Source organism: Microtus oregoni, unplaced genomic scaffold (assembly GCF_018167655.1).
Source record: "Microtus oregoni isolate MIOR12 unplaced genomic scaffold, Mior012 000007F_ref0000211, whole genome shotgun sequence".
Lineage (NCBI taxonomy): Eukaryota > Metazoa > Chordata > Mammalia > Rodentia > Cricetidae > Microtus > Microtus oregoni.
Window position 1 is genome coordinate 38,867,828 of NW_024543066.1, and position 22,989 is coordinate 38,890,816.

A 22,989-nucleotide genomic window follows, 5' to 3' on the forward strand; every position below is an offset into this window, starting at 1 on the left:
TTCTGGGCTACTCTCAATCCTTTGCTATCAGACAAATGTGCAAGTCACCAAGAAATTAAAAAAAGGTAGACCAAGACTCAAGCCGAGACCATCAGTTACTGTTTGTTCTCATGTTGAAAATCCAGCAAACTATGTAAGAACTCAAACTCCAGATTGTCTGAAGTCAAAGCTGGAGGAACATTAGTAAGCATCTAGTTAAAGTCCACTGCTTTACACTCGCTTACAGATATAAAGCTGAAATTTAATGCACATGAATTGGTTTGGCTGTGGTGATACAGTGGTAACGCGGGACTGGATGCTTTACAGTAAAGTAAAACTACATCTTGATTAACTGTTATTTTTCCATAACACTGTCCATTTTCTACTAGTTTGGGGAGATGAGAATGTAGGTCATGATATAAAGAGCTTGTTTTGGCATGTGTGATGGCCTGAACATAAGTACCAGTTACCGCCACACACACACACACACACACACACACACACACACACCAGTCCAGTGCACACCAGTCCAGTGAAAATGTCTGTGCTTACAACTCATGGGTCACTATGGTCTTCCCCCTTTAAAAATATCTAGTTGAATTCTTGTCATTCAAATGAAAATGGTGTTTAGTTTAGGTTTTAAGCACACAGCATAAGTTCCCAGAATCTATCAATCTCCAGCCCCCTTAATTCGGGGGTTACAGTCCTGTGCTACCTTGTCTACATTTTATGTGGATAGTGTAAGTTTGAACTCAAGTCTATAGCTAGTGCACTTACCCACTGAGCCTTCTCTCCAGCTCCAAACCTATCCAAACCTCTGACATTCACGAGATATTTTGCAGAGACTTCGTGTATCAGTAAGTTCTAGCTCATGTGATTATGAGAGCTAGGTTTTCCAAGAGAATAATACATTCAACATTAAATAAATAAATTTTCTTTCTATCTTATTATAAAACTTTGCAAGAATGACACAAAGAAAATTAAAGTAAGAAATCAATTATTCCTATTTTTTAAATATATTTTCAACTCAGGAAAAAGGAGTTCTTAAAACAAATCTGCTTCATCTAGAAAAATCTGATCAGAGGTTACTGTTAGCTGCCAAGTATCGAAACATTCACACCATCACATGCCTCTTCCTAGAGAAATGTTGCTCTAAAACAAAACACACTCAAGATAAACTTCACACGTGAAAGCCAGCTCAGGGATGGAGCTGGCCCCATTCCCAGCCCAGTAAGAGTCCAGGTTGGCCTAAGTCAATTATAGTGTTATCATTTCTAGCACTAGTGATTCATTTAAACATAGGCATGGGAAATAAGACTTACTAAGAACTCCACAGGGAGTCTTCTGGGAAAGGCCTCTTAACTCTTTGAAGACACATACAGGCTGAAGCAGTTTCTTCTTCCTCTGAATCTTGTTTCGTCTTTCTGCATGTCTTGCCTGTGAGTAACACCAGTGCAAAATGCCAACCCAGATGAGGGAGAGGACCTGAATTCCTAATAATGCCTTTGAATCTCTAAACCAACTAGTTCTGTAACTGTCATTCTTTGTACTATCTTATTATCCACGTGAGATAAGAAATGTCTTTATTAATTGAGCCAACTGCTGCTGGAAGCATCCAAAATATTGAAGATCAGAATTGCCTCTAAAATACATATATCTCTAGTCTAGATCTATGGGATATAACAAGTCCTAATAATAGGTACTAATCTTAGGAGCAAACACTCCTTGAAACCACCACTGAAGGTTAAAAGAAAAAAAAATGGTAACAAGAAGCTTACAGTTAGTCTTGCTCACAAGGCACAGGCCAAACAAGTCCTGGATGAATATCCTAAATGAGTTACATATTAGATTGCGTATACAGCAGAAAGTTGGGCTGGACAAGGCCAGAGAATGTAGGAAGATGGTGGGATAATTTGTTGCCTGGTCTTTGCATTATTACCGATATCTTTTGGACACATGTATGTAAAGCCTCCGACCAAAGATTAGGTTCTAATCTAAGTGAGGTACCAGAAAAGATGCTTGACTTGATGTTGTCCGCCATGCTTGCTTCCATTTTATTTGCTTGGCTAGAAAATGACCTCAGGAATGACCTTGAATATCACTAGTTGAAAGTTAGTGAACCCAGCACCATGACTCTGTGTTCTCTTTCCCCCTGCCAACCAGGAATATCCACAATAAATATTAAATCTGAGCATCATACAAATTTTTGTTTTATAACTGGTGAGATTTGGAGGCTTGTTATAGTTGCTACTATTACAAGATCAGCTCGGCAGACTTGTGGATCTTGAGTTGAGTGTCAATCCTGAATATGTCAGCTAATGCAATTCAGGTTACAAATAAGGAAAGTGAGGGTCTGAGAATCAAGCATCTCACCTAGAACATCCCAGAAGTGAATGTGGAAACACTCTGTATCTGCACCTCCCTCCCGAGGCCCTTTCAATAACAAACAAACAAAAAACCCACCAAAACGATTCCACTTGGCTCAAAGTCTTGAAAACTGATATTGACCAATACACTAAATAAATGAAGGCTAAACATCATTGATTATTGTGTTGTTACATACACATCCCTAAATACAGCTGTTCTTGGTTTTCTGTTAAGCTTTATTTTAAGACATGTTTGCAAAATTATCATGTGATTGATATCCATTGGTGTCTGGTGAAGACTATTAATCTATAGGTTAATCATTTCTAATTTCCCCTCTCAACATATAATTCAGCTTTCTAATGAATCTCTGGTGTATTTAACACTAGGTTTTCAAAAGTATCAAAACTAAGCTATTCCTCCTTCATTTAAGCACTTTTTAAAATAAGAATTGATACTTTTTGTCATAGAGAGAAGAGCAATTTGAAAGTCACCTTAAAAACCAGGTTTTTCACTATGAAATTCAAGTTACAGGTTAGCAAGAAAGATGGATTGCAATGATCTGTGTGTAGCACTATATTATGGCAAGATGCATCAATGTAAACACCTTTGTGTCAATATAAACTATATTAGTTTAACATAGTAATAAAGAACATATGTGTAGACTACGTATATACATACATACATCTCTGTCTACTGAGAGAGGCTAAAAAATGGTAATCAGCAAGCAAACAGCCAAACATTTGTTTATGATATATTTCTCAAAGCAACACAATCAAAATAAAAACATTTAAGACTTCTAGAAAAAGTGGCTAACTCTAGAACTAGACATGGAAAGATACAAGGTGACCCTGGAACATCTTGTAAAATGATAAAGTAATGGATGTTTTTTTTTTCAAAGAGAAAAGGAGCATCCTATAACAATAGGGTATGTCAAAAAAACACAGGAGTCAAGAAGCCAGATGAAAGTGTGATCGAGGGCTAAATTCAGAATAATTTGAGCCATCAAACAGTCTATAATTATAAAGCAAAGCATAAAGAAATATAATGAGGTTTGTAACAAAGTATATAAAAGCTAAATAGAATAATAGTGTGAAACAGACTGGTATCCTGAATAGAAGAATGTCAAGTGATTTACAGACCCAACTTCGAGGGAGTGCTAGCTCTCCGCCTCTCTGGAGTAGCTACAGGTAGCAATATCACTCTCAAAATATAGTATAGAATACGGCTAATGTCACAATGAAGAAAACTGGTAAACATATCTCCAGGCAAGCAGTTGGGTTGACATTAGAAGTGGCATTTATAGAACATATCCTTGATGTGATACAAAAACACTGCTTTATGACTGTGTTGGTCCTTCATTAAATTGTGTCTAATCATGAGAGAAATATCCCATAGTTTCCATTAGGGAAAAGTTTTAAATTGACCCATGAATTCTCCTCAAATATTTCAAGTAGATCAATCAAAAGCAAGGACTGTCTGAGACACTGCCCCAATAAAAAGACAGAAAAGGCACGCCCAATAAATATAATGTGGATTTGTATATGGGATCGTGGGGCAGGAAAAGGACGAGTTAGAACCTGACAAAATCACTATATTGAATATACTGCACCAACATAATAATAATGATAGACATTGGATGATAGTTCTAAGTTGACTTCCTATACTTTCTAAAATTTTCTACAATCTGAAGTATCTAAAATTAAGCCATTTTTATTTGTCATCATTAGTCTCATCATCATTATAAACGGAAACTTTTTATTGTCACCTTTATCTTTCAATTCTGCATGCATGCCTTTATCTTTCCAGGTGACTTCATATTGTGTATAGTTTTCATTTAACAGTGACTTATTCCATGTATTATAAGTTTACAAGGTGTGTAAATATGAGTCATTCATTTTAGCAAGCTGTTATATTTCATTTTTAATCAATTATGTATTGAACTCTTTCCCCAAAAAAACATATGATAAATCTATTAGTCAAGGAAATGAAGGAAGTAGAAAGAGAAAGCCAGGAGAGAACAATGATGACATACATGTATATTATGAGAAGTGAGCAGGGTGGGTATCTACCGTGGGGAACAGGGGAAACATGGTACACTAAGAAAGAAAATGCCCAGTATCAGTTCCATCCTCAGTAATGACTCTGGATGTAGCCTGGAAGTCCCCTAATATCTCCACAGTCTAGGGTTCTTATTTATAAAATGGAACAGGTAACTTACTCAATAGAGTCCATTTCCAAATTTACTTTTTTTATTATATACACCTTATTGTTTTTAATAGAGCTATACATTTTCCCCCAATCTCCTTCCTTCCTGCCCTCTCCTCTTCTACCTTTCCCCTGTTCCCAAGCTCTCAATTTACCGAGGAGATCTTGGTTTTTTGTTCCTTACTGCTGTTTTTCTAATGACAGTTTCTTAGAAAAATGTATGCGAAGAATATGACCAAGTATCTTTGATATAATAAAGGGAATCATTGATGTTATTCTTATAATTAGTATTTAAAATTCATTTATTTTGTGTATATATGAGTGTTTTTCCTGCATACATGTATGTATACCACATGCATGCCTCATACTTGAGGTCAGAAGAGGATAATGCTTCCCTGTAGCTGGAGTTACTGATGGTTGTGAGCCACCAGGTGAGTGCTGGGAACCGAACCCAGTTCCTCTGCAATGATGTGTGCTCTTCATGAGGAGTATTGCAAAGACAATGAGTTCAGCTGAACACAAGGAGTGTCAGTAACAGTGCAGTGATCGTCCAGGAAAATGGGAAAGGCCTTAGATATGAAGAAGTTTGTAGCTTGGACTGGCCAGTGAAACACAAAGAATACTGCAGACACTACTCCCCAGCACAGTCACCAGGACTGTGTCCAGGTTTATAAGGCCGGAGGTCTTCTGCTCTCTTATATTCACAGTCCTATAAATTCGAGTCCTTAAATGTTATCTTTTCTTCTAGACTAGGCTGTTTCATTCTTTGCCTTAGCTAAGGCATCATATCTAACAAAGAAAAAATAAATATATAAAGTATCTGTTGAGAAGATAATTAGCTTGTTTGCGTGCTGAGATGTGCGCCCCTCTAAGCATCTAATGGAAAAGGGGTCCCTGGGTGTTGCCTAAGAAAGTGAGCAAAAGGATCCCTTGAGAGTCTCTCTTCTCTATGGAAGTCATTCCATACTGGGAAAATCAGTTCACAATCAAATTGCACAACTTCTCAGGATTTCTTCATCTTGCCCCCCCCCCCAACAAGAACTTTAAGATGCTCCAGCAGGTTTAAAATTACACACGCACACACGTTTGAAATTGATGGGGTCTGCTCGTGGTAGCTCTTGGCCTTCACACTAAGGAATACCAAGGGCAGCATTGTGAGAGCTTTCTTTCTCTATGATGGAGACTTCATGTTTTCCGCGAGTTCTGCAGTAAGTTGTCCCATGCCACCTAGCTCTCTTTCCTCAGGCGAAACTGCCAGCTGTGCTCTGAAAGTTTTGCTTTTGAAATTGGGCTGACAGAAGAAAAAAAATTATCCTGAACTAAAAGTCCTGAAGCAGCTGTGATAAAGAACAAGGGAGGGGGGAAAAGGGTGGTGGGAGAAGCCAGTACTAAAAACTTCTAGTCCTGAACCCCCAAGCTTACAGAAAGTGGGTATAATACGCTGCCTTTGTCACACACACAAACGCGCGCGCGCACACACACACACACACACACACACACACACACACACACTTCTATTGGTAAATGCCTCTTCCCGAACCTCCATTGAGATGATGAGGAGATCTAGAGAGCCCCAGTACTGGTATAGATGGGGTCTCTTGCAGGCCACAGCTTAAGACTCGTGGTAAGACGACCTGGAAAGTGTTGCAAGGAAAACCCTTGCATACACAAGGAAAACCCTTTGTGGGATGTTAAAAATGCAGCATCATCCTCTTTGCTCTCTTTCTTTAGCCAAAAGACAGAATTCGAGGGCACAGGGCTCTAAGAAGAGCTTGAAATCTGCCCTCTGGAGGAGGCGTGGAGCCCTCCCTCCAGGTTCTGATGGCCCCTGCTCCCACGGGCCAGCAGCGCCTCCACCCTTTACCTTGTCCATTCATTCCAGCCAGGAAGAGAAGGAAAACAAAACTCTAAAAATAACTGTCAGCATCTTAAAAAGAGAAAAGCTTCGCTGCCACCACCACCCCCTCTTCTACTCCCGCCCTCCCTCCGCGCCACGGGGCACATGTCTGCTTCTTACAACACCGCGAGGCACATGGTCCCAGTTAGACACCGAACCCCATCGGGACAGAGAGAAAATCCACATCTGTGGGACGCTCCGCACAGAACCGCCACCTCCAGCAAGAAAGGCCAGGGGGGACTGCAGCAGCGACATGAAGAAGGGCTAGAGCAAGGGGACGCGGCTCATGCGGTGAGAGGCAGTACGCGCACGCCGGCCAGGGCGCGGGGAGGCCGGGGAACACCAGGTGGGCCCTGCCACCCCCCGCAGCGCCCGCGGTCCGGCCCCCCACGCGCGCTCCCGAGACTTGAGACTTGCCGGCCTTGCTGCAACTTGCTGCAGTGTTTGAAAGAGTAGTAAGAGCGCATGGAGGTGGGGCCGGGGGAAGACCGGGCGGAGCGGTTGCGGGGTGTGCGCGGGGAGGGGGCAGGGAGGAGGCGGTGGCAGAGGTGGGGAGGGGGGCTGATCCCTGGGGGAAATGGGATGGGGGAGAAAGGGGTAGCCCCAACGCTTACACATGTCACATGTGCTTTTTAAGACGGCCGGGAGCGCCTGCGAGCTGGATCTGGTGGAGGATGCTGCGGCAGGTGCTTCGCAGAGGGCTCCAGTCATTCTGCCACAGGCTGGGCTTGTGCGTGAGCCGGCACCCGGTCTTTTTCCTCACCGTGCCGGCAGTCCTGACCATCACCTTCGGCATCAGCGCGCTCAACCGCTTCCAGACCGAGGGCGACCTGGAGCGCCTGGTTGCTCCCAGCCACAGCCTGGCCAAGATCGAGCGCAGCCTAGCCAGCAGCCTATTTCCCCTGGACCAGTCCAAAAGCCAGCTCTATTCGGACTTACACACCCCTGGGAGGTATGGCAGGGTGATCCTCCTCTCCTCACTCGGGGACAATATTTTGCTCCAGGCTGAGGGGATCCTGCAGACCCACCGAGCCGTGCTGGAAATGAAGGTGAACCACAAGGGCTATAATTATACTTTTTCCCATCTGTGTGTATTGAGAAATCAGGATAAGAAATGCGTGCTGGATGATATTATTTCAGTGCTAGAGGATCTCAGGCAGGCTGCCGTCTCCAATAAGACAACAGCCAGGGTGCAAGTAAGGTATCCCAACACTAAATTAAAGGTATGCTCCTCCTGCATGCTTCTGCCACTTAAAGAGGCGGCACTTCATTTCTTGCCCTAAACAAGCAAAGAAAATGCAGAGGTCTCATCCTTAAGGCTCAGAAGCTATGGCTTCTTTCATTTCTGGAGGGGTGGAGGGGAAATGATGGGCAACTGAGCAAAGAAAATATGCAATGAATGGTACAACTAGATAAGAAATTCAAAGCCAAATCAAATACCAAAAAACAAAAAACAAACAAAAAAAAACAAAGAAAAAAAGAAAAGAAAAAAAGTTTCTGAGACCCTGCAGTTACATCTTTGTTCAGGGTTAATACATCAGTGGATGGAAGGGGGAGGGGGTGTCCTGAACAATTGGGGGATTTCTTTCCATAATGGGGCTCGATGTATTTCTTATTACTGATTACACATTCACCTGGTACCATATCCATCTTTTCGCATCTTCAGCTTGGCTTGATTTCTCACAGGGGTGGTCATGGAATTTTGCTGCCTGTGGTTATGTCTGTGGGCTATGAGCGTGGCAGTGATTCTAGGAATTGTGTGTGAGAGAGAGAGCTTGCAGAGCAAAAGAAGTAGGGATTTTTCTACGAATCAGAACAGGGATGTGTGCTTAACTGATGCAATAGATTGCTTAGTATGCCCTTCCTATCCCATGAAGTATCCTAGACCCAAAGAAGATTGATTATAGCTGCCAAATAACAAAAGTAAAGAAAAAAGTTCTCAATCGGCAGAAAGTACAAGGCATTTCAGCATTAAATTATTATGCCGTTTGGACTCTCAAATAAAATTTTGATACTCCCTGAGATTCCTAAACTCATCCTACTCTGTCAGGACTGATATGCTGCAACCAATGAGGCGTGCAGTCTGCAGGTGACTGAAGTCTCTGGGACAAATGTGACTTCCAAAAGACTCGCTGCACCATTTGTGTGCTTGACCCTGTTTGCGCTCAGAGGCTATGCCTCCAAGAACTCCCAAGACAGGTGTTTCCCAGGAAGAAAATGATGTATGCGCGGCTGTGTATGTGCTCTTCTGTGGAGACAGTGGAACTGGAAAGACCACTACAAAACATCGCAATGCCCATTTATTTATTTCACAGAGTCACCAGAATCTAAAACGCAAATAACTTCCTCAGGACTTTTAAGAGAAATTGCTGGTTTCCTGAGTCAAGCAACAATGTTGTGCAGTTGGAAACTAATGAAAACCTTGCCTTTGCCTCCTTTGGGCATGGCACGCCGCTCCCAGGGATCCAGAGGCTGAGCCCATCTCGGCTTTACCAAACTGAGCAGCCCCTACTGAGCTCTAAGGAAAGCGGAAGATGAGTCATTAGGTTACATTAGGTGAAGGGCTTGCCTGCTTTGTGCTAATGATGGAGCATGGTGGAGACCTGTGTTTGGGCAGCATGCTTTTTCATTTCCCCACACCTTTGTCATCACCATCACTGTTTGCTCAGGAAAGGATGTGGTGGAGAGGTAGTCTTTCTCATCTACGGTCCTAACACATTTTTTTTGGGGTCAATCGTGTAAAGAAATATCTGACCTGTATCATAGTTACCCTTCAGGATGGTTTTCCCTATCTAGACAAGCTTGCAGATGATTCATATGTGCAGTTAATTAGTTGGGTCTCAATCACCTTTATTTCGCAGTACTCTCCAAGTACAAGAGCTTCATCCAATCAGCAGCTGTGGACATTTTGTTGGGGTGGCGATGTCCTCGTGACATTTGCAATACCAGTCTCTGGGGTATTCGTTTTATTCACCTAATGGTTATTAGTTGTGCTGTATGGTCTCTTAGGCACATGAGCTCCAATGATAGCAAGATAACTGTTCTTACTTCCAATGAGTTTCACGATAGTAGACGTCAGCATTTTCATTCTCCAAGACGAGCAACTTGCTAGCACAGACTCTGCAATTGTGTGCACCCTTGAGCTAAAACATGCTGGCCTATGATACATATTCTACTTATATGTTATGAGTGACTGGCTGACTGACTGGGTGGCTGATGGACATATAGGCAGGACTCTATGAGAAATCATAAAGAAAAGATGTGACTCATTACAAGCTTATTACAAGAGTAACAGAATTGGTCTGATAACCATAGAAGGGACAGAACTGTCACGTGTGGACTGGTGTTCTTATTTAGCTGTGGTTCATCACTCATCTTTCCTCAGATGTGCTGGTTTTAGTCTGTGTTCATGGATTCCATGGGTGAAGGGGTTGTTCTTAAGATGTCTTGGAATAAATGAGCCTTTGAGTTATTCTGAGAACAGCAAACCCTCTCAAGGCTAGGCATAATCTCACAGTCCTCAGGCAGTATAACACAGTTCCATAAGTACCATAGAAACCTAGAATTCTGCCACAGAGACTTCTAGGGACCTCAGGAGCAGAACTCTCTAGTAGAGAGCAAAGTGAGATGACCTTCTGTTTTGATTTTATGTTGTTTTTGGACGGTTTTAATTCATGTGTGGCAATGCATCTCAAGGTGTATCTCCATGATGCTGGTACTCAAAAATTTGATCACTGTTGCCTTTAAAGACAAGAGGGGAAATTTCACATGGACACTTTAGCTCTTTATTTCATTTTTGTTCTGCTCTACTTTACCACTAATCCTACCTCTGTCCAATATTAAATACTGTCTTGGTAAAATCCAACAATAGGAAAGAATCTCAAGCTTAGAGAAATGGCAAGATAAATAGTAGCAGGTGAACAGTGTGAAAAGGAGCTGTCATTCACTTGGCTTCAAAGGGGCAGTAGAGGAGGGCTGGAGATGAATTAAAGATAGGTAAGCACTGACTGACAGAGAGAAGTTGTCAAAAACCTGAGTTGTGGTGATCAAAGTATTAAAACAGCTGACTTGCCCTGAACTCAGGAAGGTTTAGATCTGCTGAACATAACAATCCTGAGAATGTGATTCAGACAAACGGGGTCACATAAATTGGCCAACATGGAAGAATCCACCTGAGAGATTAAATATACCCAATGTGAAAAAAGTAACACTTGGCCTAGAATATTCGAGAGGTAATCAAATTGATACAGGCTTTGTAAATACAGAAAAAGCTGTAAAATCAGAAACACACTAGAAAATATGAATTCTATAATCTTTACTTTGTACTGATCTCTATGGTGTAGCCACAAATGAGCACAAGGGCCATGCCATCTCTAACGACAAAATATTCACAGTGAATGCTTACTGACTAGTTTAGTAATCCATTCATTCAATGTCACAAAATTATCATCAACCTTTGTGACATGCTTCCATTTTAAAGATGTTATTTATATTTTACAGATGTCTCTAAAGTGTTTTAACCTTATAATTGAAAGACTCTTACCTTTAATATACACATTTAAATGTGTATATGCGACAAATATGCACATTAGGTAAAGTAGTACAATGTGGCTCTGTGCATATACAACAATTAAATATACACATCACTAGGTAAAATAGTATGATGTGGCCAGACTGAATTTTTAAGCAAACTTCTTGCATATAGTAAAACAATTCTGTTTTTTAAAGATCTGTATTTATGAGTGGTTAGAGATAGTGTTTCCCTCCTTCTTAGACAAGTCATCGTAATCCCAGCTCTCTACCTGTGGAAGTGGCAATTCCCATATGCTCCCAATTCCTTACAGTAAAAGTAGATGTAGTCAAATAGGTCTGAGATTTGAGCAACTTCCCTACTACTAGAAAGGAGTAACTCAGATTGGATTTCCCTGCAACCTATCCTTCCCATTAAATTACACTCACTTCCATACATCTGGACACATTTTAAAATTAACATATATCTCAGTATACCACATGATAGATATAGACAGAAGCAAAGATACACATTCTTGATCATCAATAGAAGGCAGTGCTTCTTAGGTACATTCTTAAGTACATTATCTATTTTTGGAAAATATTGCAGTTCATTTATATAGTTCCAATCTCAATTGAAGGGGTACTTGAGCCAACCTGAAAAGCTATGGTAAGCATTTTTCACTTTCACTCTTAATTAATTCTAAAATCATATATACACATACATATACATTTTCAGATATTGTGATTTAAGCTTATCTTTCTGATTCTGCCTTTCAATAAGCGAGAAAAATTGCAACCATATTGAATATTCTCTTTGTATCCTAAAGGTTTCCAAATGTTATCTCCACCGTGTGTCATTTAGTATATATAAATTTATAAATTGCATTCCCATTTTATAGGGAAAAGCCAAGGAGCTTCAATGATTTCTTTGTGATCCTCAAGCTAGTGCATATATTCAGGCCCCGACGTAAACCCAGATCTGTCTAGCTCCAAAGCCTCATTACGACACGCTATTGGTCTTATTTTCTGTACTGCTCTCGGTAACAATTAATAGTAGCCTTTCTCATAAAGAAAGAAAGGAAGGGAGAGAGAGAGAGAGAGAGAGAGAGAGAGAGAATAAAGAAAGGGAGGGAGTATGGTAGGAAGGAAGGAAGCAAGCAAGCAGTGGAGTCATCCTTCCCCAGCCATTTTTGCATCACTCCCCTTGCTTTCTGGGAGCAACTGGCTCATAAGAAGGCAGGATGACTCTCCAGTCCGGGAAAGCTCCTGATATCTACCTAACATGGCAGTTGCTACAAATTTAGCAAATTACTCCTTGGCCCATGACTTCACCTTTGATATCATTTCCCCTCTGCTAAGAACAAACTGGAGTTTGGCTTTAGGACCAGCTAAAGGTGAGAAATCTGAAAGTGACCCAAGGTGTTGAGCCAGGGGCTTCTGTGTCAAGGAAACTTGGGCTTTTCTGGCTGACTCTGGCACCAAGGGGAAGAACAAAGAATTGCTGAGATGGCAAGAGCGAATTCGATGCCCTTTAAATTGAGACCTATTCATGAGACCCTGGTTCCAGTGTTAATTCTTTGAAGACAGGTTAGTGACTGACTGATTTCACCATCAATTTAGGTGTCAGCTTTTTTATGTGGGAAATTGACGGAGCTAAGCCAAGAGATCATAGGAATTCTTGTCACCCAGCAAAGTTCTCTTATTAGTGTTAGGCAATTGTTCCTACACATAATATGTGTTATCATAATGGATATACATTAGATTTGAGTGATACAATTGAAAAACACTGATCAGGGTTCCTAACTAAATTACTGTATATGCGTCCTAGCTACCATATCAAGAATTTATTTATTCATTAATCTGTGAGTACACAGACTCTGCTCAAACAGTCTCAGTACTAGAGCTTACCTCCTGCTCACTCGATGCAGCAAATACCTACTTTAAGTCAAATTAAATTATTACATTTTTGTGTACTTATACACATTACTGTTTTTAGTACACTGTGCTTTTTCACAGACATTTTTAATCAGCATGCAAAGTATTAGATTTCAATATTGCACTTCAAGGAAAGTCTGTTGATGTTGATTCTTCTCTAGCATTTGCTCCCCTGCACCACATCTACTCTCTGGTAGATGCTCTTCCCTCTGGTAGATTCCTTTCTCCTCTGTCACATGTGTCTGCTCCCTGCCCACAGCCCTTTTCCCTGTCACAGTCTCCTAATTGGTTTTCTAGTCTATAGCATACTCACACCATCTTTAAAAATCTATGTATGAGAGAGATTGAAATTCTTGTCTTTCTAAGTCCAGGCCACCTTGCTTGGTACAATATTTTAGAGGAAGCTCTTAATAAAGAAATGAAAAGCTAGATGAAAGAGAAGGGAGGGAGGGACGGAGGATCAATTTCCAACACTGTTCTTCTTATTTCCTTACTTTTAGCTGCTCTGAGTTGTTCCTTGTGGCTTCTAGATACCAGCAAGTGGACTAGAAGGGGGCTAGAAGTCAGAATGGTGTGATAGATGGGCATGCAGGGCCTGTTGCCTCCCCACGCCCCCGAGAAAACACTCATTGGACTCGTCTGCTACTTGCAGGCATAGTTCGCCATAATGAGCTTTCTTTCATCGTTTCTAATGCAGCTCTTCTTTACAATACATCTGGGTAACATCTGGAATTGTTCACCCACTGGCCTTTGCAGCATATTTGGGCCACATTGCTTTTAATTTGGTTTTAGAATTGATCAGTATATGTTCAGATTGATTTTCGTTGTGTTCGGACATTGATGGGTGTGCTCAATATAAATAATGTTGAAGATGACATCTGAAAATCGCAAACTTCTAGATTATCCCCCTTCCAAAATTATGAATTATACTTCAGTCTCTTCTCTATAAGCTCTTCCGTATTGAGATGTCTCTGTCTTAGTTCTAAGGTGGGCCTCAATGTTTTTGATCCATGACTTGAATTTAGGCTATAATGTATTTGTTTCAAATCAGAACTATTAACAGAAGATAGATCAGTGGAGGGAGACAGCCACGAAATGTGTGGCAGCTTACCAGGTAACTATTGTGCATTGAAAAGCCCTCGCCTCCATCATATAAGGTTGGGCCAGTCACTTGGTGAAGCTTAAAGTCATTCAGCAAATCCTGAAAATATAAAAATGAGATTTACCCCTTTTAAAAAGTAGCAGTTTTTCATGTTCTTTTACAGGTGCTGAGTAGCGGCCTCAGCGCTGAACTCTTGTCTCCTATGTACACTAACAGCATAAGAGAAAACAACACACAAGAACCACACATGGGGCAAGACTATCTGAGGGAGGTGAAACATAAAATCAAAAGGGAATGTGCCTTTGAACAAGAAATGGTAATCTGTGAGGTTTCAGAGTTCCTCAGTGAAATCAAGAATCATTCTTTGTTGTTCTGAGCAATCCAGGCCTCTGAAAGGTACCTAACGAGCTGCACTTAAAAAAAAAAAGTCTCTGTTTATGCTTAGGATTGGGAATAGAACAGACAGTGTTCTCTCTCAAAAGCTACCCTGCAAAGTGAGAGGACCCACCTATGATCATGTAAGTCTCCCCTGCTGTCACAAAAACTGCAAGCAGAGTGAGGTCTCTAAGCTCAGAAGCTGGAGATATAACCAACTACTGATGGAAAATGTTAGATTGTAACTCTACTACATACACATGTAGGCAGAGGCTGCTCCTTTGCTTCCAGGCCACCCAGACTCAAAATAATCACACAGGAACTATATTAATTAAAACACTGTTTGTCCTGTTAGCTCAGGTTTCTTATAAACTAGCTCTTACATATTAAATTAACCCATTCCTATTATTTTTGTATTTTACCACGAAGCTTGTAGTTTACAGGTAAGATTCTGGGGTGGGCGTCTTTCTCCTTTGGCAGCTACATGGCGTCCCTCTCACTTTGCCTTCTTTTCTCCTTTATCTCTGCTTGGAATTCCCGCCCTGCTCTAGTCTATGCTGCCATAGACCCAAAGCAACTTCTTTTTCAATGGTAATAAAACATCTTCACAGCATACAGAGGGGAGTCCCACATCATACATACATAGACTTTTTATTTTCATTATTCCCTAAACAACATGCATTAGCTATTTATGTGGCACTTACAGTGTGTTCGCTATTGTAAGCATTCTAGAGATGATTTAAAGCACATCAATAAAGTGCAAGAATAAGAATATATGCAGGAAGATGCATTTACGTTCTGTAAATGCAGAGTTCCATTTTACACAAGGAAATGAGAATCGTGGATTTTGGTACTGGCCAGGGATCCTGGATTAATCTTCCATAGATTCTAAGGGAAGACTGTAGACTCTGGGTCCTGGAAAGCCAGAAATGTATTTCAATCATTCTCACAGCTTCAGAAGCCCTTGGTGCAGGGTGTTTGCAGCAAACGCAGGTCTCGCTGAATGTTTAGAATTTAGCATCAAAGTTTATACCACCCTGTGAGGGGCAGGATCTTTTAGTGACTTAGAGACTAAGGTTGCTCAATTCTGGCTGTCAGTATTGACCATAATAATGTGGTAAGGTACCTATTACATTATCCAGGTAAAATTCAAAGCCATTCGAATACACATTCACTCAGATAAACATTGTGCCGGCTCAGTGTCGGGCAGTGTGTTGCCCACTGTGAGTTCAGCGGGAAGTAAGTCAGATGTGATGCTGGCTGCCTGAGAGAGCCAAACATTACACATATAATTCATAATTATAGATTACCACAGGTGAAAAACACATGATATTGTAAGGGTAGGTATCAAGTCTTGTGGTGTTAAAAACTACTTTCTGAAGAAATGACTGGGAGCTGAACTATGAATAGTGAGATGGAGTTTATGGACAGGGTGACTTAGATGGCAGAGACAAACATTTGATTAGATCCTGGTGCTTTAGAAGCACTGAAAAAAGGCCACCATGGGTGGAAGCTTTAGAGTAATTGCCATGAAGGTATCAGAGAAATATTAGTAATTTCTTGAGATCAAGGTTTGTGGACACAGATTATATATATATATATATATATATATATATATATATATATAAAATCTGTCCTCTCTCTGCCTTCATTAACTCTATGACTTGCAGCCCATTTTTAGTTTATTTATATTTCAGTTTCCTCACAAGAACCTATCCCTTTTGGTATTGAGAAAATAAAATGAGTTGGTATAACTTTATGCACGCTTCATAAAGTATAGTTCTCACCTGAGGATATTGTTAAAGATTCTTCTTCAGCTTCAGAAATCCAGCATGAGCTAAGATCACATGTTTAGCAAGCTCACAAAAGATGTTAAGTGTTTCTCTTCTAAGAAGCATGCTCTGAGAAGAAAGGGCAGAGGCTACTTCCTGAGGACTGTCCTGGGTCCAGCACAAATTCCTAACAAGTGCCAGCTTATCCTGAAGACCTGTAGAACTTGCTCACTGGCTTTCTTGAGAAGCAATTACTGAAAGAAACAGCCCCTCTGAGTCGATCTCTAGACATTTACAGCAGCTCTTCCTAGCTGTAGTCTTCACCATTGCCCTACAAAGAGAAGTGGGATAGAGCTCTGGAGCCTTTCATACTGCCTGTCTGGAGCTCCCCACAAGCCCATCATTCAGAATGTGACCTTTGCCTGAGGGTAAGAAAGATAAAAAAGGATACCGTCATACTTAAGACTCTGTGCACCTAGGTCTGAAAGTACCTTGAGGTTTTGATTTTCATAACTGTCTCAACAAAGCTATCCTTAACTACCCTGCCTATTCCTGTTTCCTCCAAAATTATGGCTTCTACACACCACCATGGCTTACTTTCATATATATAACTCTTCTGGCTGCCTCCTCACACCTATTTATTTATATATGCATCAATAACTAATGATCTGATTGCAAAGCACATGCCATGAGCCAACAACATTAACATCACTCGGGAATCTGCTACAAATCCAGATCTGCAGACCTCATTCTGATTTTGGTGAAACTCTGGCCCTAGACCTCAGTGAGTCCTAAAAGTGCCTGAACCACGGATCTAGAGATTGAAGTATTATCTAAGTACAGAGGACACTTAAAACACTTTTAAAATACTCTGTATGGGCTTCATCTCTTGAGATAATGAGCAGCCAGAGCATTGTGATCTTGAAAATCTCTAGTATCTATAATAGAGTACCAAGGTTGGGGACCAATGACATCTTCTCTGTCTTGCTCTTCATAATCATGGTCTCCACCATTGGCCTTCATTCCCTTTTGCCTACTGTATTTCTGTCTCTGCTTTTGCATCAATAACTTCTCAGACAAACTAGCCTGCAAACCATGGTTATATGTCTCTCCTAAATGTGTTTTCCTTTAAGCAACCCACACAGGAACACACGTTATTAAAGAAACTACTGCCTCTCAGCCATGACTACCGAGAACTTGTACTGAAACCTTCAACCTTACTTGTAGTATCGACCACATTGACACATCGGCAGCATGAAAGCAAAGTCAGCTAATGGTTCTGCTTTCTTACTTCACTCTGACAATTTCTTTTGTTTGGACTATCTTTCACAGTGACAGAATTACACGGCTCTGAAATGACAAGTCCCTAAGTCATTCTCCCCTGCCCCCGTGGAACATCACTAAGATATTTAGATACATAAAGCACTTTTATGTACTTTAGGGAATTATCATCTCTGTCTAATTTGCCTTTTTGGTTTAAAGTGAGTCTGTATGTGCCTAGTGAACTAATAGGGTTAGGAGACCTCTTTAGATAAATTAATTTGCCTGGAAGGATCTAGACAACAAAATGGAAGTTCCTAAGGTAAGCCCTCGGGGAAGGTTATAATAAAATAGGGAAAAACTCATTCAGGTCAAGCTAATATCCTGCAGCTATGGGTAAGCTCTGAAGAGAGGTACTATCTGAAACTCACTGAAAATGACCTTCATGATGGATTGCAAGATACACAAAGAATAAACAATATAGTTTAATATTTGGTAAAGGAAGGAGTGCTAGAAAGAGAGAGAGTTACTTTGCCATTCATCTATGTGGCTTCAGCTCAGGAGAGACAGTAGAGAGAATTACATGTATAGAACCCTAGAGGGAATTGCCAAAATTAGCAAACAAAAATATAGGACAATGGATTAAATTTTATACAAAAAGATAGTAGGCAGACAGGATAAATACTGTATCTTCTGAATTTACATAAGTACATTGGAGACTAGGCACCCAGCTGCCAGGATCAACTCTTTCTTCGCCATGTAAAGGTTTGAAGGCCCTGCTATGAAAACAGGAACAGGCCTTGCTTTGTTTTATCTCTTGCATTGCAAGGGAGTAGAAGAGTCTGGAGCTTTCCATTCGTTCTTATGGAAGAGCTGAGTCTAAGCCAAGGAACTGAAATTTTCCCAACCCAGTTCTAATGCTTGCTAATCAGTAACCGTCCAGTGCTAGAAAAGAAAGCATGATGTCTACTGGAAATGAGTAAAAGATATTCTAAAAACTTCCGAAAGGACCACACTCTTACTCAGGTGGGGAAGTGAGCAAGTGAAATTTAAGCCACTCATAATATGACTCATTTACATATTTTGGCCTCAGGAAGCCTCTTCCATTTATTGTTCTACTTATTCTGAGAGATTCTATTGAGTAAAGATTCCACTTAGCCCAAACACCTCTTTTTGTTTAATAGGAATATGAAAAGATGAAAATGATTTAAAAGAAAAGTTTATTAATGGAAAACATGTGATGGGTGTATATATAAATGAAATTTGTAGATGGGAAATACTAACTAAGCTCCACAATTCTAGAAGAGATAGGGTACCGATTCTATGAATACAACCTTTTACTAAAATCAAAGATGTTACATGCTCTGAACATCTTTGCAACAATAGTAATGCATCAAGCATCTTTAAAATGTGTCTTCTTTTCCTCAGGACTGTAAATGTCTTAAGGGTAAAAGCCATATCTGGTAAAGGCCAGTCTTGCATATATAAGAAATATTTCATAAAACGAAGTAAATGTAAGTGTGTTTTTTTAGAGAGGATTCTCATTGCAAGCTTATTTGGCTTGCCCGATAGTCTTTATCATTCTCTTCCAACACCATCCTAACATTCCATGTGCAGCTCTCTTGTGGTACCCGTTCCACCTGGCAAAAGTCCAACTTGTCATTTCTCCCTTCTCATGACTCACCTTCCCGTACCACTAAATGTGTAGAAGGATCGTAGCACTCAGAGATGGATAGATGAGGCATAGACTACATAACAGGCCACAAGTACAGGGCACTAGGTAGGGCAGAGGAGATGCCCACGGGGATAGATGCCCTGATAGAGCTCCCTGAGGACCCAACAGAAGCTCAGGATCTGAACTAGTTTAATGACCCCCTTTCATAGATAGTACACCCTCTCTCAGGGAATAGCACATAAAGCCAATATTAGCAACTTGGTACTTGTTTTCAATTTATTCTTTCCAAGCATTTTTTTTAATCTTAGGCATTCTTTCTAAAAAAGTGAATTTCTTCTAGGCTGTGAAACTATACACACTCCTTAAAAAAAATGTCAGAGTATCTTTTCCTAAATGATGTTTAACCTTTATACTTAAACCTTCTTTGTTTGTCTTATACAGTGAAATTATCATACTCACCAGACAATTCCCTGGTAGAATATTTTAGTAATTACAAGCTACAATGTTAAGTGTTATTCACTTCCAAACTTTCCCTGGGTTCAGTACCCTAACTATTTACTGAAGACATTAAAAGTTGTTGGAATTCCTTAGCAATCTGACAGTGTACCTCAAAGTAGCCACTGCTTTATTAACGTGAATCCTTTGTCTTGGAGATTCAAATAATAATAATAGCTAATCATAATTATTATAATAACAACAATTAATGATTGACTCCTCCTCATGTCTTTTTGTTTGTTTGGTTGAGTTGGGGTCTTATAGTCCAGCCTTGAACTCATAACAGAATGGAGGATGAACTTGAATTTCTGATCCTCCTGTCTCCATATGTATGCAGAAACTGTGGACATGCACCTCCACACCTAGACTCCCAGGTTAGTTTTTAAAATAATAAAGAAAGTAAATAAGAATCAAACAAATTTATGTTCTACTCCATTTTTTAACTTTTGTGATTTTGAAAGCATTACTTCTTTATCCTTCAACTTTTCTGTATAAAAAATTAATTCTTTATTAATGCCCACCCTGCATCTAATTTCTAGCACTTAGTTTCTTTGTCAGCTTTAACATTTTTATTAATATAAACTTGTAAGATCAATGTCACAGGATTATGAGGGAATCAAAGAAAAAGTCATTTACCATCCCCACTGACCAAGCCCATTTTTAAAATTTCACTTCTAACAATAAAATACATAGTTGTCATTATAGGGGAGATAACCTGTTTAATCCTTCTTATTTCCATAGTTCTGTAAGTGTATTCATAAAATCATTATCAGTTGTACAAAAAGTTCAGTTGGCAGTGCTACTATTCACTATAGCACACTTCTGGGGATTTTTTTTTTCTTAAATAGGCATAATGAAGAAAGCAAAATCTTCTGGCTCATTAATAGGGGATTTAGATGGAGAACGTCTTTATATGATTTGAAAAGCTGCCTTTGCAAGTGTAACTGTTTGTCACATCAAATATAAATAGAGGTCAGTAGACTTCTGGGTAGCATTTTCCCAGGAGAAACCTTAGATAGCCATTAGGAAGACCTAACTTATTACTAAACCAGCTTCAAACACTATATACATTTTTAAGGACCACACCCAAGCCTCTCAGAGTATCTCATGGCTTATGAAATCAAGAACTAGTTTTCACTACCTTGCAGTTGTTGAAACTTAATGGTTCTCCAGAGAAATACTTCAGAAGCTTTCTAGTGACCTGATACCCGTGGTCACTTCTCAGATCCATGAATTCAGAATCTAGGGGCACGGAGTTGAGCTCTGGTATTTTCACACACTTACATCACTCCAGTGGACAATTAGATTGGGAAACTTGGGCCTAAAGAAAACTGACGCTTGCCCAGCTCTTTAGCAGACAAATTGAGAGGATAAGAAGAGTTAGCAAGGGCCCAGATTTCTGCAGAAACCAAGCTTTATGTTCATCTTGGAGTTCCAAAAGGGGGATGAATGCCCTGAACTTAGTGGTCCCACTCCCTTCTTGGGTAAGCTGCCTCACAGCATCTGTGTGACTAACGGAAGTGACTCTGTCCTCTTCTGTACTCACCTAATCTGAAACTGACTGAAGAAAATAGAACATTTTAATCAATTCGTTATGCACCAAAGATGCCCTGAATTGCTTATCCCTGGGAAAACATATCATTTGCACATTGAAAGGCATGCTTGTTGCTTAGTGGATTTGTATAGGGAAATTATTTTTCAGTACTGTAACTTGACATATATTCACCATCCTGGTCATATGCACACATGTAATAATTCATGAGAGTTCACATGAAGCAGAACTTTGAGTTTTTATTTAATCGCCATTAGCTCTCCAGCTCACACCAAGATAGTCTAAATCACACAATCCTAAAGTGTCTAGTGTCTGTCACTTGGAAATGAATTCGTGAATACTACTCATTGCTAACCTATGCTTTAACTAGCCACATGATAGGAGATAAAGAAATTTTTCTCTCGTGAAAGCTCGACTGGACTAACTCTTGGCATTTTTAATTGCCACCTTGAGTATGGGACACTTCATTTTAATATTAAGATTTTAAATGGTACCAGGGTGGAGCTCAGTTGGTACCACTCTTGCCTAGTATGCACTAAGCCCTGGATACAATCCCATCCTGACCGAGCACCACATGAGCAAGTAGGTGTATACCTGTAACCAGAACACTTGGAAGGTGAGAAGGAGCAGAAGTTCAAGGTCATCCTATTTACATAACAAGGTCCAGGCTAGCAGGGACTATATGAGATCCTGTTTCAAAAGAAGAAAAAAAGAGAATGAAATGCTACCAACTTCTGATTAAACAAGATTGAGGAAAAAATGTTCACCCAAGTTGCACTTTTTTTTTCCCTCTTCACCTGTGAAAATCATCATGCAATCTTTACTCGGTGCATTCACTACTTTAAATGTGTAGCTAATACATACAGGTGCCCTGGCTTCACCAGGAGCTGATGGCTGCACGTCAGCCCATTTTACAACAGCTTTTACAGAATGTTGAATTAAAGAAAATGCAAGCTCATTAAACCGCAACAAATATTTAAGGTAGTTCAGCTACATAGGAGCATACAATCTAGGCGTTTACCTTGGGTCACAAGAAAGGCCTGTCCATTCTTTTACCAGGGGCTCACAAGCCACACACTTGCTCTCTTATTATTTGTAAAAGACAGTTCTAAATCACTTAAAGCAAGGGGTGAAGGGACGGTTAGTTGGCCAAGACGAGCGATGTAGTAGTGTTCACCACAAGTTGTTGACGATTGCCGCCTTCGTGTTAAGTACTTTATTTTTGGCAAAATCACTTAATGAACCTGAATCCATGGCCAAATTATATTTCCCAGAACCACATAAAAAGTGGAATTATCTGCTCTTGTGAACTAATTTCAAAATGTTAAGTAGTTGTGATTGCATTGAAGAAACAACGTCTGCATCCTTGCGTTTAAATATAGATCCACGAAGATTTATTGAGGAAACTTTGAAATATGTAAAAGTCCCCCACTGTCTATGTGATATTTTTCTTGAAGGATGTTATTCCTCATATTTATTTAAAGCAAGGTATTTCTAGTCATTCTTACTCTGGTAGAAAAAAAACCCTGATCAAAACCACATTTTTTTCCTTTGCATGTCACATGGTTTGGTGATATTTATCCCCATACTGCCCTCTCTCATCCTACAACCCCTCCCCACATTGTCCCACTTCCATATCATTAATAAGCACATTTTATTTCGGTATCTTTTTTTTCTAAACTCTACATATGAGAGAAAACATGTGATGCTTGTCTTTGGGAGTTTGGTGTCCATCATGAGACAACAATTGCTGGAGCAATCTATTTCCTGTAAACAATGCGGTTCTTTCTTGAACCATCCTCTACTAGGGATGTTGAAAATGTAATTATATTTCCTCATCATTCCCTTCACTGCCTGGGTAGT

General features: G+C 40.1%; 1 protein-coding gene across 3 annotated transcripts in view; it reads left to right on the forward strand.

The window, feature by feature from the left end:
* The first annotated feature begins 6,600 nt into the window (after nt 1-6,600).
* Ptchd4 (patched domain containing 4) overlaps nt 6,601-22,989 on the forward strand; it is a 173,837-nt gene continuing 157,448 nt past the window's right edge. Inside the window, exons 1-2 of one of the 3 annotated variants that reach the window (XM_041656310.1) lie at nt 6,601-6,739; nt 7,086-7,671. In XM_041656310.1, coding sequence (XP_041512244.1) covers nt 6,735-6,739; nt 7,086-7,671 — 591 coding nt within the window. In that variant the 5' untranslated portion in view covers nt 6,601-6,734. Of the gene's footprint in view, nt 6,740-7,071; nt 7,672-22,989 lie in introns of those variants that run through there. The other 2 variants (XM_041656309.1, XM_041656311.1) reach the window with 2 other exon arrangements.